This window comes from Brassica rapa, chromosome A08 (genome assembly GCF_000309985.2).
Source record: "Brassica rapa cultivar Chiifu-401-42 chromosome A08, CAAS_Brap_v3.01, whole genome shotgun sequence".
Lineage (NCBI taxonomy): Eukaryota > Viridiplantae > Streptophyta > Magnoliopsida > Brassicales > Brassicaceae > Brassica > Brassica rapa.
In genome coordinates, this window is record NC_024802.2 from 12301108 (window position 1) to 12316690 (window position 15583).

Here is a 15583-nt window from a genome sequence, read left to right on the forward strand (position 1 = left end):
TAACTCTTTGTATTCTACAAATTGTTTATCTATTAGTTAAGATATGATTAAAAGACTAGTTAATGATGTTTTTTATTTATAAAAGGTGTAAAATTAAACTTTTTTTTAATATTTGTGCACGAGTTTAAAACGTCCCGTAATTAAAGACAGAGGAAGTACTATATATGTAAATATAGAAAAGCTTTAAGAGGAAAAATGTATTCGGCACAACCAAGATTCATCAAAAGATGTAAATACAAATTTACTACTACGACGAAACTGAAGAAGAAAAGTTACTCTGCAATCGCATGGTAGCTTGAGAACCAAGAAAAGTGGTGTTTCCCTTGAGAAAAGACGTGTACCAGTAAGCAGAGAGTTTAGGAGATCTATTGCGATAAGGGTCGCTGAAATTGACAGAGTATAGTCCAAAACTAAACTCGTATCCTCTCAGTAACTCGTATAAATCCATAAATGACCATACAAAGTAGCCTCTCGTGTCTGATCCATTCCTACACTTGTAATACATCACTGCACTGACCAGAGAAGATAATGCAATAAGAAACTCTACTTACCTAATGGATTTAAGCACAGCACCAATGTAAGCATGTAAGTAGTCAATTCTTGGTGTATCCTTCTGTTGCAACTGCAAATCTTGCTTCAGCGGTCTACCTATTTGAGTTGGGAAGAGAATCAAGCAGACAAAGACAAAAAAAGGAAAGGGAGAAAGAGAGAGAGAGATTAGAGAGACCATTTTCAAGAATGTAGACAGGAGGATTGCCATAGCTCTGCTTTATATACTCCAAGACACCTTCCATAGCCCATGGAGCAACAGCATACTTGTCCAAACAAAAACAAAACAACTAAATAAGATGCATATGGAGTACTTATGTCTTTGGAGACTTAATCGTATAAGGAATGTAAATTTTTGCAACTTAATGTTGTAGCATCAAAACTCTTACCTCAAAAGCCGAAAAATTCCCAAGGTCTGTTCCTCCCAAGCAGTACCACCAAGAAGAGATGATTATCACACACACAAATAAAAAAAACATAAGTATATGAGGTTGAGAACAAAGTGTTTTTTTGTGACTCAAAAGATATTAGTTTTGGATTCCAACAAGTCATAGATGCGCCAATGTCTGAGTAAAAATCCGGATGTCCTGAAAGAAAAGGTTTGAACTTAATGCTTGTGACAGAAGCCGCAAGGTAGTGAATTATTCCTATGAAGTCAGATGAGCCTTTAACTTGTTCTGATTCTTCCAAAGAGAAAACTGGTAGTCTTGATCCAACGGTTCTTTTCATTTCATCAGGATAGTCTCCAAATATAAGAGGCCCAAGCATCCTGGATTAAAAGTTTTCTTTCTCAAAACCTTGGACACAACAATTTGAAAAATCTTTTGGAACCATTTATCTTTTGGAACCATTTGTGCTGGACTCACCAGCCGAAGAATAAATCTTTGGCTCTTTGAACTGCAATCTCATCATCCTTGGAGCTTGTAGAAGGAGTAAACCCTATTGTAAATATGCTAAACCCTACGCAACCTCCTTGCATCTCCTACACGTTATACATAAAACGTTTGCTCCTTTGTTATCAACTTATACATTCAAGAGAGGGTTTTGTAAAGCATATATACCTTATACTGTTGCTTATATAGTCTTGAAGCAGAGGCGTGTGCAAGAAGCAAGTTATGACCTACGATATATGGTTCAGTGGAAGAGTTCCCTGATGAGCAGTTTCTTCCCGGTGATGAGGAGCAACGACCAGGCGGTGTAACACCATCATTGTAGCCTCCAATAGTGAATATATTAGCCTCGTTTATAGTGGTCCAGAATTTGACGTGATTCCCAAACTCTCTGAAGCAAACATCTGCATAAGCAGTAAAGTCTTGGCTGCATTGACGAGATAACATCAACTTCTTGTTATCTACTAAAAATATGTAAATAAACTAAGCAAAGGCCAGTTTTTTGTTAGTCTACGTACATGATTCTGCTATTGATCCATCCTCCATATTCATCCTCAAGATACTGAGGATGATCGTAATGGAACAATGTAACATGTGGTTCAATTCCTGTAGCAAGCTTAGTTAGTAGGAACTAAAACCAAACTCAACTGATGACAGGTCTCTCTCTCTCTCTCACCATATGTTACAAGTTCTCGGATGAAGTTCTTGTAGAACTGAAGACCCTTTGGGTTAACAGGACCTCTTCCATCTAAATGAGATATATAAGAGATCATCAACGTCATTCATCCTTCATGTGAAAAGGGCATAAAAACAATGCATGGTTAGGAAGAATTACTCGGTATAAGCCTAGACCAAGAGATTGAGAATCTGAAGGCTTCTAAGCCAGTTTCCACCATCAGTTGCACATCTTCCTGTATAGGCAAAAACTAAAATCTTATGATGTGATAACAAAACCAAACTAAGACTAGAAAAAGATTGGTTATCTAAGAGTTTGTTTTGGTATGACTAATATCAACATAAAGAGAAAGAACCTTGTACTTGTGATACCCATCACATGCTATGTCTCCATTATCCAAGTTACCTGCCAATTTAAATTATTTTCTTGAGGATCCAAACACCGAAAAAAATGAAAATGACAAAGATTACGAGAGTGAAGGAAAGTATCCCAGACGCTAGGCTTTTTGCCATCTTCACCGGCAGCTCCTTCCCACTTTCACAAACCAACAAACATTTCATTTTCAGAGAATAATAAAATATTGATAGAAATAGAAGAAGCTGAGGATCGAAACCGGAACCTGATAAGCAGAAGTGGCGGAGCCGAAAGAGAAACCCTTGGGGAAATCATTCCTGCTGTATACATCACTGCATCTCCCAGACAAAACGAGAACCAGAAAAATGCTAATCAGTGACAAAACCCCTTTCATTTCATTACTTCTCTCTTTCTCTATCTCTCTGTTCGCTTCATGACTCTGTTTTTGTGTGACAAGAACTAAAACACTTGTCGTCTGTAAGCCAGCGTGGACTAAGAAGAGAAAAAGCACATGACAAGTGTTTCAACGTTAAGTAACTCTAAAACCGCCGTGTAGTCTAAATTCAGTTGAACAGAAAAACGTGATGGTTTCCGGTAAAAGATGAGATTCCCATTTTATTCATTACAGAAGATAACCTGTTCTTGCAATTGCTTGATGCCTTTGGAACCAAGAAAGGTGGTTTTGCCCTTGTAAAAATTCCATAAACAGAGAGTTTTGAAAGATCCGATGAGAATCTCTAAAACTCACATAGTTCAATTTGTTGGAACTCGTTTTTGACAAAGTGGTGCGGACCATTTTTCCGATGGGTTTTTCGACGGAGACGTTTGTCAGAAGAACCAGAATTTGGGCACGATGTAATCGTCACCGTGAACACTATGAGTTAGTGTATTTGTTGGTCAAAATCAGAGTTGTGTTGAATGAGAAATGGAAGTCCAAAAAATGAATGATGTGTAAAGCTTATAAAGCTTTAAATTTGGCTAAATATAAAACATTTAGCAAATTGATTATTTTGGATATTTGGGTTGAATATAAACTTAAATTTGTTGATTGGACATTATGTCAATTAACATATTTTAAATATTATTTTGCATAATAATATTATACATCTAAACTATTAAGACTGAAGTACATTTTGTACTTGGCCCTGAGTTTTTCTTAAAAATTACATTTTCATGTCATTCTAATTAAACTATGTAGTTTCAAATACATTCACTAATAACCCTTTAATTAAGTTGATGCGATCCAGTACGTAACTAAGCCCATAATTTCGGCTGTCTGGTTAGAAATAAATATTTAAATTTGTTTGGGCTTTTAATAAATGTTACCGATTTTATAAACAACAACATTCAGTTGCCGATTTTATGGTTTAGGAATTTAATTGTTTACCCGATTTTGGATATCATTATATTTAATATGAGTACAAAATCGAGCATAGTTATACTTATTACCTTCCTAAAACTCAACACCATTAAAACAAATATTCCTAATTCTACGAAATAACAATTAACTGTGCTTGAATGTCATAACTAAATATTCCTTTTATAAAAATCAAAACAACATTATGATTTCGTTTCCTAATAATAGGCAGTCTCCTTTTTTAAAATATCATAACAACATTATGATTTATTTCCTAATTTTACCCAGTCCAGCAAATCAATGAATGATATCCAACTTGCAAAACAAGTTTTCCTTATTTAATAAGGTATATTCTGTTTTTAAATAAGGTAAAATAAAAAAAGAATAGATATTAAAGAATTTAAAAAACATATATTTGGTTTTTGGATACATGTTTTTGTTTTCCTTTTCCCGGAATAAACAATTATAAAATAGACTTCATTTACAACTTTTTATTTGTGCCATAATGTTAATGTATTTATTAGATAATGCATGAAAAAATCAAGTATATATCCCAATGTTAATAAATATAAAACTAATAGATAAGATGTAGTTTAGGTGGGTGCATATTTTTATCAAATTAAATTTAAGATACAAAAATTATGTATACTATACTTTCTGTAAAATTTATATTTGATTTTTCAATTTATGTGGTATAAAAATATCTGCATATATATATATATATATATATATATATATATTATAAAATAAATATATATACAATTTTAAATTAATGCAGCCTTTTTAAAAACAAATTATTTTCACACTGTATATTAATATATAGTTAGATGTTTTTAAAAAAATATTACTATCTAACTGATACAACAAACATCGAATAAGAAAAATATATAGCACAATACAACAACAAAAATATGGTCTGAATAATAAACTAATATATCACAAATGAAACCATTTAATTGTTATATTTTGAAATATATTTGAGTAATTATCCCAAAAATAAAATATCAAAAACAAAAAAAAATGTGTGCGGACATGTGATATAAAACAAATACGTAATATGGAAAATGTATTATATATATATATACACTGTTTAATATTTTCAATTGTATGAAAAATATACATCCGCGCGGATCAAAAGCTAGTATTTATTTAAATATGTAAACCCAAGAAAAGAATATTATTGGTTGTTGATTTGGTCACAATATTACTTTGCAAACTTAACGTACATGAATCGTGGAAATCAATTCCATTATGACATTCAATTGGTACGATAGTGGACTCATTAAATTACAGAACGTGTACTTGAAATTTTCAAGTTTAAAAGGAAACACTTGTAACTTTGAACACACCGAGCAAAAGCTTATAATCCCTCATATTTTTTTTCTCTTTTTTGATATTTCTCTTTTGAGTCTGAGAGTATACACAAAACTAGTTTCGCCAGGCTTCTAATAGAGTGACGCAAATCAAAAGATTTTTTGCAGTTGTATCTTGAGAATCATTACGTTATTAAACCGTCGCACTATGGGACGTATTTTGAATTAAGAAAAGAGATAATATCTCGCATCTGCAGTTGAATCATTCTTTTTTTAATCTTTGATATACTTTATAAATTTTATTCTTTACAATATTCAGTTCTCTGTAGTTTATATAATACGGTCTTATCACAATTTACTATAGAATAATTCAAGATTTAGGACATCATAATCTTATCATCTTTCTCATTCGGATCCACATCAGAAATGTTTACAACATTTGATATAATTTAGTTCAAATATTAATTAGTTATAGTGATTTAAAAAAAAACATTAGCAATTAAAAATACATCTACACAAATGTTCGTCGACAATATCGTCACACTCGCAACTAATAGGCTTATCACCTCCTTGTTTAACAAAACTTTTTATGCACGTTTTGTTTACATCGCTCCTGCAACCTCCACCGCCGAATATCTGTTTCGTTGGGCACTGGGCCATCGGCCTTACCCCATCCACTTCTGCCATATACAGGTGAAAAATATGTATTGTAAATTGTGAAACTATTATTTTAAATTAATTAACTAATATTTCATTCCACTAAAAATGGCCTATAAAACATAAAATAGTTTCTAAACATAGTGTTTCAAAAAAAAAAGTTTCTAAACATGTTAATACTGTTTCTCAAAAAAAAAATGTTAATATTGAATAATGTTTTGGTTGTTGTTGGCAACAAAGAAACCTTTTCGGTCTAGACAAATAATTTGATAAAAGCAAAAAAACTGGCTTATTACCTTGGATGTGACTTAGAAAGAGGAACATGAAAACACAAGAAACCAAAAACAAAGTAGATTTCATGGTTCTTTAGCAAAATTAAATATCAACAGATTTATTTGGTAGGAAATATATATAGTCGGGAAGATAATTTCACACAGACCCAATTGAATGGTAATAACATTATGTTGGCTAAAAATAAGGATTTTTACGAGAGATAATTAATGAGTATCTCGAAAAAATAAAACATTTAAGCATTACTTGGTTTCTTGGTTATGTATGTGTCATCTGGTTAAGCTAGTCATTATATATTTATGACTGACAACATTAATTATATTTAAATATATTTATAAATACTATCTAATTAATTACCCATAAATTAGTTATATTTCGATTACGTGGAGTAAGCCTGGGATGGATCCGGATATCCAAAAAATTAAGGATACCCAGATCATGATCCGGTTCCGTCGGATCCGTAGATTTAATATCTGGATCTGGATTCGTGGTTTCTTGATATCCGAATTTCGAATATTTATTTCAAGATTCTACTATCTCGGATATCTGGATATGGATCCGTAAAATAATTAAAATATTTTTTTAATACTAAATTTTTGAATATAATATATAAATTAAATATTTATACAAGATTTATAAATATATTTATATATGTCTATAATATTGTAAAAGCTAAAATATAATATTATAAGATCACTTCATGTATAAATATTAATATATCAAATATACATATTAATAAAATTTAATGTATTTTAAAAATACGGTTCCAGATCTACATATCCAGACCTAAAAATTAAGATATCCGGATCCGGATTCGGTTTGCATGGATCCAAGATTTTACTATCCGAATTCGGAACCGGGCACCCCGAATATCCTATTTTCGGAGCGGATACAGAGCGGATCTCTGATCGAATCCGGAGCGGATCTCTGATCGAATCCGGAGCGGATCTCTGATCGAATCCAGATCTCGGATAATAATTATTATATTTTGTTTTACATTCAGTTTTTATCTGAATAATTTTATAACAAAATAGTAATCATGACAGAAAAATTAAGATAATCAATAATTAAATAATGGATAATTAAGATTAATTTTGAAAGTACATCATCTAATATAAGTTCTTTACTATATTCTGAACTACCCTTTTAAAGGGTATATTTGTTTTAATTTTTTGAGAAACTTAAATTTTTATATTTGTATTTTTGAATTTAATTTAATATAATTTTTGGTAACTATATTAAATATGTCGAGTTGCATAAGTATACACTTGTGCCATATGCATTTCAAAAATTATTTATAAACTCTATTTCTAAAATCTACAACATATTGATTGGGCTTTATCTTTCTACTTTAGCTTTATTTATTTTTAAATTATTTAATAGTACCAATCATGTTATAGCTTTGCTTTTAAAAGTTAAAGTCTACAACAAATTTCTATTAACTTCTACCAATCATGCTTTAACTTTACTTTTAAGATTTAAAAAAAAAATTAAAGCAAAAAAAAAAATTTAAGCAATTTTTTTCTTATGTATTTTAGGTTAAAACTTACATCTTTGGTGATGATTGGATCAACTGTGACACTAAAAATTAGCTGTAAAAGTTTAGTTGTAGTTAAATTGGTTGTAGTTGTAAAGTTGTTACTGTAGATTTTTTTGCAGAGACTTTTGTTGTATTTAAATTGTTGTAGTTGTACATTATAGGCTGTAGATATTTTAAAATAAAATCTGTGATGTATATATAAAATAATTAATTTTTTTATCAATGTTTTTATAAATTATCAAAGTTTATTGTTATTTAAAATGTGATATGTAAATAATATATATGTTATTTAAAATATTTCAATAATTTTTAAAACACCCAAAATTAAATTAAATATTTGTAGATGTTTTTAATTATGATTATCTAATTTATTTGATATTATACATAGTTTTCTCTGTGTTGGGATTCTCAGAAGTTGGGCTTGACCCATTTATGATGCCCCCTCAAACTTGGTGCACTGATTGTATCGACACCGAGTTTGCCTCGAAGAGAAGAAAACGCCGCTTGTTGAAGAGATTTGGTGAAGATCTGTCAGCGATCTGATGCTGATTCAGGATGTGCTTCACCTCGAGAGCTCCGAGTGTGACCCTTTCCCTGACATAATGATAATCCAGAGCGAAGTGTTTGGTCCTTGAGTGAAAGGATGGATTCGCTGAGAGAAGATTCGCTGAGAGGTTGTCACAGAGCAGCAACGGAGTAGTCAGGAGAGGCAAACCAAGCTCCCAGAATATAGAACAGAGCCAGGTAATCTCTGATGTTGTCTCAGAGAAAGTTCGATATTCAGCTTCGGTAGAACACTTAGACACAATAGATTGTTTCCGAGATGACCAAGAAATGAGATTATTCCCTAGAAATGTGATGTATCCACCAGTAGATCGTCTTGTAGAACTACATCCTGCCCAGTCACTATCGCTGTAGGCAGTGAGAGTGAAGTATGTATCTTTGTGTAGAGAGATCCCCATCGTAATAGTACCTTTAACGTATCTTATGATTCTTTTCAACAGATGAAAATCAGAGACCGTTGGAGAATGCACCTTCTGACAAACGTAGTTCACAGCAAACTGAATATCGGGACGAGTCAGAGTCAGATATTGAAGCTTTCCAGCGAGGCTTCTGAGGTAGGTGGGATGAGAGAACAGCTCTGACTTATCTTCAACTCGATTTCAGCTGCTGAGGCAAAGGTGTAGGCATTGTGGTTCACAGTCTTTCATGCCTGCTACTGCAAGTAAGTCTTCCGCATACTTTTGCTGGCATAAGAATAGTCCTTTAGCATGCGTTTGAACTTGAATTCCCAAGAAGTAGTGTAGCTTCCCCATATCTGTCATTCTGAAGTCACTGTTGAGCTGCTTGAGTAGATGATCCAGAATTTCAGAGCTATTTCCCGTGATTACTATGTCATCTACATATAATAGTAGGATTATAATGTTTGTTTTTGTTTTGTAGACGAACAAGGATGGATCAGACTTGGAGCAAAAGAAGCCAAAGTCGATCTGGAAATAGCTGAACTTGTCAAACCAGGCACACTGAGCTTGCTTCAGGCTGTAGATCGCTTTGTTCAACCTCCAAACATGATGAGGATGCTCTTGATCAACAAAATCAGCAGGTTGCTTCATGAACACTTTTTCTTGCAAGTCACCATGCAAGAACGCATTTTTGAAGTTCATTTGCCTTATTTCTCAATTTAATACCGTAGCCATGTGTAGAATTGTTCTCATTGACGCCATTCTAACCACTGGACTGTAGGTTTCAAGATAATCAACTCCTTCTTCCTGCTCGTTTCCTTTTGCAACCAGACGAGATCGAAGCTTCTTAAAACTACCATCAGCATTGTTTTTGTCGCATCTCTGTTGACTATGTGGAGAATTTGAGTAACTATTGTAGGTTCTAAATGCTTTCAATATATATATTTATATTTTTTTTAAAAAAAATTCAACTCTTCTGACATTCCCTTATTCCCTTTTAAGATTGTTTTGGATTTCAACTTTATGATAGTTGTTTTATTTAAAATTTCATCACATGAGCACTGAACACATTATCTTTGTTGCCACTCAGCTGTCAATAGTTTAGTTGTCAATATGTACGTTATTGTTCTGTTTTTGTCTTATTTATCACTCTTTTGTCAAGAAAATAGCCTAACAGCTCTGCCAGTTTCTTTAGTAACGATCATAAACTGCTTTCACAGACACATTCATCTGATGGTAAAAAAAAATGGGTTTGTCCAAAGACTACAAAGATTTGAAGTTGCACGCAACACAAAACAACCCTTAAGGTCTCTAATTCACAGCGCAAATATTTTATGAACCAAGCAAAGGCAAACACTCAGCTCACATATCCTCTTATCTCTCTCTTATGTACATGTAGAAAGTACCATATGTATATATACTTGTAAAATCATCTCTTTTTGAAAAACGCCACTCTAGACTTCTTTACCACTAAAGGGCAAAGACGGTGAAGACTCTCCACTGATTCTGCTAGGAGCCGGAGTATTCCTCCGCGACTGACGTTTGGTTGGAACGATGATGGCTTCGTCCTCAAACTTCCCTAGCTTATCATCACCATACTCATCATCATCATCATCTTCACCTCCTTTGAAAACCGGATGAACGTAAGCACTCTGCAAGTACCCTTTCAGGTTCAGGTTCGGCTCCCTCGCGCTTTCCAACGTATCTTTCATCTTAGCTTCCTGCAAAGGGTACCTGACGAACGCCGGCTCGTAACGGCCTTTGCAGAAGCGGTGGAAACCGATGGTGAGCACAGGCAAAGCGATGAGAAACGGCGCAGCTAACGCAGCGTGTTTTGTCCCCAATAGACCCATGAGAAGCACCTGAGATATGATCAATGCCGCTATGACTCGTCCATGAACGTCTGGCCAAAACGCCGCAGCGCTCTCGTATTCTTGATTGTATACGTTTATGATCTGACAAGAAACAAGAACCACCTTCAAAACCAAAAACTGAAGGAAGTTAAGTAAGTAAGTAGCAAGAGAAGAAACTTTACTTGATGACGATACACAATGTAAGCAAGTGCAAAGAAGATCAAGATGAAAGGAAGAAGCATCGGCGTCACAGGAGCGTAGACAAGGCCGAGAAGGAAGTAAAGCTGTATCCTCGGCTCACCGGTATTAAAACCGATGCTTCCTGGATCCATCGCCTCCTCTCTGTCCTTCTCAGTCTTGACCAAGAACGTGTTCTTGAGATGGAACATAATCAGAGGCTTCAGCATCAGAATCTCTCCGGCTACTCCTGCCCAACCGTCGACCATTATGTAAGTGATGAAGAACGTGGCCTTCATCGGTATGGCAACACCTATGGTCTTGGGGATTTGGTTAGGGGACTGGTTGAGGAAAGCGCTGAGCTGCTCAAAGGCAGCTCCCGTGATAACGCTAGCGAGAAAGACGTTCACGAAGTTGAAGATGTAGTAACGAAACGCTGAGCGTCTCTCTAAGGATGAGATGGATGTAAAGCCTTCGAACTTGGCCATGATCATGAGGATGGACGGTAGAAAGATGAGGAAGAGCTTCAATGCTATACCAGGGAGAAAACCTTGTATCACTGACTTCATGAAATCACTGCATCCAATAGTAATGTCTCAGTTTATTCGAAGTCAAGATTCAAGAACAGAGAATGTGAAGAGACTTACTCCTCAACGATGACTTTCAAGAAGGGTGCAACTTTCACAATCCCTTCGATGGTAGCGAGGGACTGAACAAAGGCTATTGGTACGATGAAGAAGAAGGTTAGGAAGAAGAAGGCAACGTGCATTAACAGCCTTCTCACGGTGAGAGCGACGTATGGTATAGCGAGATTGGGCCAATAGACATCACGAGGCTCTGGAGCCCATTCGGTTAGCCATTGGGTCGGGTTCCGGGTCTGTTGGGTTTGAGCGCAGACGGCAGCAGCCCAACGAGTTTTGAAGGAGACAAAAGCTGCTGGCATTATGGACTTGGGATCATTCACCACTTCTTCTCTTTCTTTAGCAATCTCTTTTGATGTTTTGTCTATTTCAGCTATGTAGTGGTCTATTGCATCCACTCTTTGTCCCCAGAGACCAAGGAAGCCAAGCTGGTTGATGAAGATAATTAAGAGAACAGAACAAAATAAATATATGAAGATTTGAGATTTGATATCAAGTACCTTCACCATGATTCTCTGAGTGTTGTTTCTAGCGTATTTGAGCTGGTAATAATCAAGCCAGTTCTGCAGCTTCTTCTTCTTTTCCACCAAATCAGCGAGCTTGTTTGCATTGCATACAACCTACATATTGTTTTGCAGACAATGTAAGAACCGAGGAAGCATCTAATAGACTGTATTTCAAGCTTCTAAAGGAACTAACCTGATGTGTTAAGTAATGATCAGGGTGATTGACCAGGAAGAAATGCTCCACCAGTTCACTAACAGTTTCATCTGCGTCTGGAGGTACATTTCTTACAAGAACCTATCACACAAATCCCAACATATTAGATCCATGTCAACACTTTGTTCAATGTTACTAAACCAAGGGAAAGAAAAGAGAGTTTACAGTGAACTGGTCAGGTCGGCGAGCTTCTGATGCAAGAAACTGGAGCCTCATGTTAGCAATTGTCTCATATTCTTTCATCAGCACATAACAAGTCCAGATTGTAAATGCATATGCCATCACTATATGCGTCCAAAACCTGGAAGAAGAAAAAAACAGAAAAAGTCAAAACGTTATAGCTCAAAACTTTACAAAAGACCCAAGATGGTGGTAAGGTCTAACGCACCTCATTGAATAATCTGGGATATTTGAGACAGATAGTTTATCGATATCACTCGAAGTTACATTCCTCAGCTGGTTAGCCAACTCCAATGTGTCGTTTGTCCAGTTCACCGGCACAAGAACTGCCCAGGCAAGCACTGCTATTGGAGCAAAGATCTTAAGCCTGCACATAATCAAGAAACCAAAAGAGATATGTTTAAAGGATCATTAACAAGAGAAGAAAGTGGTCATAGGCGTTGGCATACCCCAGCCAGTAAATCCTGAGATACACAACAGAATCCAAACCGGCATGATCGATGAGCTCAGGCTCAGGCATCTTGAGAGCCTGAGGCATCCAGTTCAAGAACTTCAAGTAAGCCCTGAAGTCAAGGTTGACAAAGCGCTGCACAAAGGCGCCACCACGAGTAGGGCTGCTTCTTAACCCCTTGAGGTACCATTTGGAGAAGTAAACTCTGTCGTTAAAGGGCTGGAGCCTCAGAATTGCAAAGATTATGAAGAAAATGAATGCACTGAGGATGTTTATCCCAGCTGATACACCAATGTCCTGAAGTGTAGCCATCTATTTATATCCTTGCTTCTTCAACCAAAAGAAGTCAACCTGTAAAAATTAACAAAGAATCAGCAAAAGCTTTAATGATATGAAACAATCTAAAGAAGCTTGACCAATTCAAAACCCCAGAAAGGCCAAGCCTTTGGAATTAAAAAAAGCTTGATTTTTGATGAGACCCAGAGACTTTAATTTTCACAAAAAGGAAACAGAGAGAAACCCTAGAGAAGAGGAGTGTAACAAGCCATCAGTTCTAGATTCATCTAAAAAGCTAGGAACTTTCTTGCTCTTTAACCTCTTCAGTGGCTTTGTTACAAGCAAACACACAACCTAAGCCTCAAAAATATAACCAAAATAAAAAAAAAAGGTTACTTTTTTCAGAATATTTTTTATTAAATTTTGTGGTGATGATGATGCTTTGAGATAATGGAACTGATAAGAGAAGCAGTTATTAAGTGAGTGGGTGATGAAAGAGATCATACAGTCGCGAGGAAGAAGAAGACGAAGATGGGAGGGAGAGAATACGGCCAGAGTTTTGCTTGGTGACGCTCACTGGCTTTGCTGAAAGTTTTATCAATTTATATTTATTTATTATATTTTTCTTTTTTTCTTTTTAATTCTTAGTGCCGTTGTGAAAGGCTACTTTACGCTCGTTCACCTAATTACTACTAATAAACAATTTGAAAAGAATCAGTTTAGTAATTCTGAATCTTATTTCTTTGTGATTAAGCTTTAAATCAATTGTGATGTTGACAGCAAACCGACAACTTTTTCTTCGTATTTGTTTATTTATTATTAGTCGGGCTGCTAATTGTGGAAAGTGGTTATCTTTGTCTATATTAAAGAATCCATTGATATTCATTCTCTGGTTTGCTTCTTCTACAGTCTTGTGCCATGCATTGTGTACCTCAATCTTTCAGTAATGCTACTTTACAGGTAGTGTACTTTGTTCATTAATCATTAAATACTCTAAATTTGATGGTGATTTCGACTTCTAATGTAAAACTATAAAAAAAAATTGGGTAAAAAACTATTAAATTTTATAATCCTTTGCATTATATAGATTGATTTATTATTGAATTGTGGTTACAATTAATAATGTTTTTATTTTAAATAGATATATAAATAAATATTTTTAATCTTATATATTAAAATAGAAGTCACAACCTTGATTCATGTGTGATTTTTTTAAAAATGGACCTAATGGACCTATTCATAGAAATTCATATTACATTTTAGTTTAGACTAATAATAAATAGAATTTTTAAAATATTTTAATCATAATATCTTTTGATATCTTTTCATTTTAAATATAAATATATTTATTTTAAAATTCTAACAAATCTGTTTTAAAAAAATTTTACAAGATCTTCATTTTTGAAATTATATTTAAATATTTTTGCTAATTTTGAAATTAGTTTAAAATATTATTATATATTAATATATTCAGTTATATAAATTTAAAATAAAAATCTATAATATTTTATTTATTATATAATCATAATCAATCATATTAAAATAAAATTATTATATTGAGCTAAATATAATAAAAATGTATTAAATTTATATATTTATATTTTTTATTTTCGTAATTATAAAATATTTATGTTCAAAAATAAAATCTAATATGTTGGTAAGATGGGTTGAGATTATCAAACTATATAATACATGTATAAAAATTAACATGTATTTCTTTAAAGTTAATAATATAAAATATTTGTAACTATTTTAATCATAATATATTTTCATTTTAAATATAATATATATATATATATATATTTTAAAAATTCTAATAAATCTGTGTAAAAATATTTAAACAGTAATTTAATGTATTTTAAGTTATCGTTTAAAAATGAAAATAAATAAATTATATCCTATTTTATCTACTTTATAGTCATGATCATGTTAAAATATAATTATTATACTAAAATAAATATGATAAAATTATATTCAATTGATAAAATTATAAATTTTATTTTCATAAATATAAATTATTTATTTAAAATATAATATGATGATAGAACAACTTAAAATTAACAAACTATATAATACATGTCTAAAAATTAACATATCTTAGATTTTTATATATACAATAATAAATTATATAAAATAAATAAGCATAAAAATATTGGTAAAAAGAAATCCAGTTTTGAAAGACGGGTCAGAATTTAGCATAAATTAAATACAAAATAATTTTTAAATATATTTTCTCATGAATATATTAATTTGCTTAATAACTAAATGCAAATACAATAAGATAAATATATAATAAGAAGTGGTAAATACATACGGTTTAAACAATTAATTAATCATAACATGTAAATTATAAAATTATTGTATTTGAAATAGTTATATAAATATTTAAGTATATGATTAACATTAAAAATATATGTTACTTATGTTCTAAAACAATAATTTATGTATAGAAAAGTGAAAACAAACATCCGTGCAGTTGCACGGATCAAAATCTAGTTCATAATTAAAAAGCGTCAATTAATGAAAACGAGAGCGTGTTAGTATTATTCCATTGGGTATTATTTGTGTAAATAATCATTTTATTGATAATGAGAACGCACAATTGTTCTGGCGAATTCCGGCCGTTGATGTTGATATTTTGTGTTGTTTTTTAATGAGAATTTATTGACTGGTATAAGCCGAACCTTTAGTCGAAC

General features: G+C 33.0%; 2 protein-coding genes across 6 annotated transcripts; both read right to left on the bottom strand.

Moving 5' to 3' along the window:
• Positions 1 to 12: 12 nt before the first annotated feature.
• On the bottom strand, positions 13 to 9542 carry LOC103834236 (beta-glucosidase 3). 2 transcript variants are annotated; one of them, XM_009110297.3, is made up of 14 exons: positions 6093 to 9542; positions 2735 to 5819; positions 2586 to 2649; positions 2471 to 2520; positions 2275 to 2350; positions 2116 to 2187; positions 1958 to 2045; positions 1611 to 1866; positions 1416 to 1531; positions 1095 to 1318; positions 939 to 964; positions 728 to 815; positions 552 to 648; positions 13 to 488 (listed from the first exon to the last, which is right to left on the bottom strand). In XM_009110297.3, the coding sequence occupies exons 2-14, from the start codon at positions 2861 to 2863 to the stop codon at positions 248 to 250; spliced, it is 1527 nt and encodes a 508-aa protein (XP_009108545.1). In that variant the 5' UTR covers positions 2864 to 5819; positions 6093 to 9542; the 3' UTR covers positions 13 to 247. The 2 variants fall into 2 exon arrangements, with proteins under 2 accessions (XP_009108545.1, XP_033132205.1); XM_033276314.1 differs by lacking the exon at positions 6093 to 9542 and having other exon boundaries at positions 2611 to 2649; positions 2735 to 2836.
• A 251-nt stretch (positions 9543 to 9793) lies between these two features.
• Positions 9794 to 13760, bottom strand: LOC103834237 (calcium permeable stress-gated cation channel 1). 4 transcript variants are annotated; one of them, XM_033276312.1, is made up of 9 exons: positions 13207 to 13760; positions 12610 to 12962; positions 12369 to 12527; positions 12146 to 12281; positions 11960 to 12061; positions 11761 to 11880; positions 11267 to 11688; positions 10625 to 11195; positions 9794 to 10544 (listed from the first exon to the last, which is right to left on the bottom strand). In XM_033276312.1, exons 2-9 carry the CDS (start codon positions 12921 to 12923, stop codon positions 10044 to 10046), a joined length of 2325 nt encoding a protein of 774 aa, XP_033132203.1. In that variant the 5' UTR covers positions 12924 to 12962; positions 13207 to 13760; the 3' UTR covers positions 9794 to 10043. The 4 variants fall into 4 exon arrangements, with proteins under 4 accessions (XP_033132203.1, XP_009108550.1, XP_009108551.1 ...); XM_009110302.3 differs by having other exon boundaries at positions 13394 to 13758; XM_009110303.3 differs by having other exon boundaries at positions 13132 to 13370.
• Positions 13761 to 15583: the final 1823 nt, after the last annotated feature.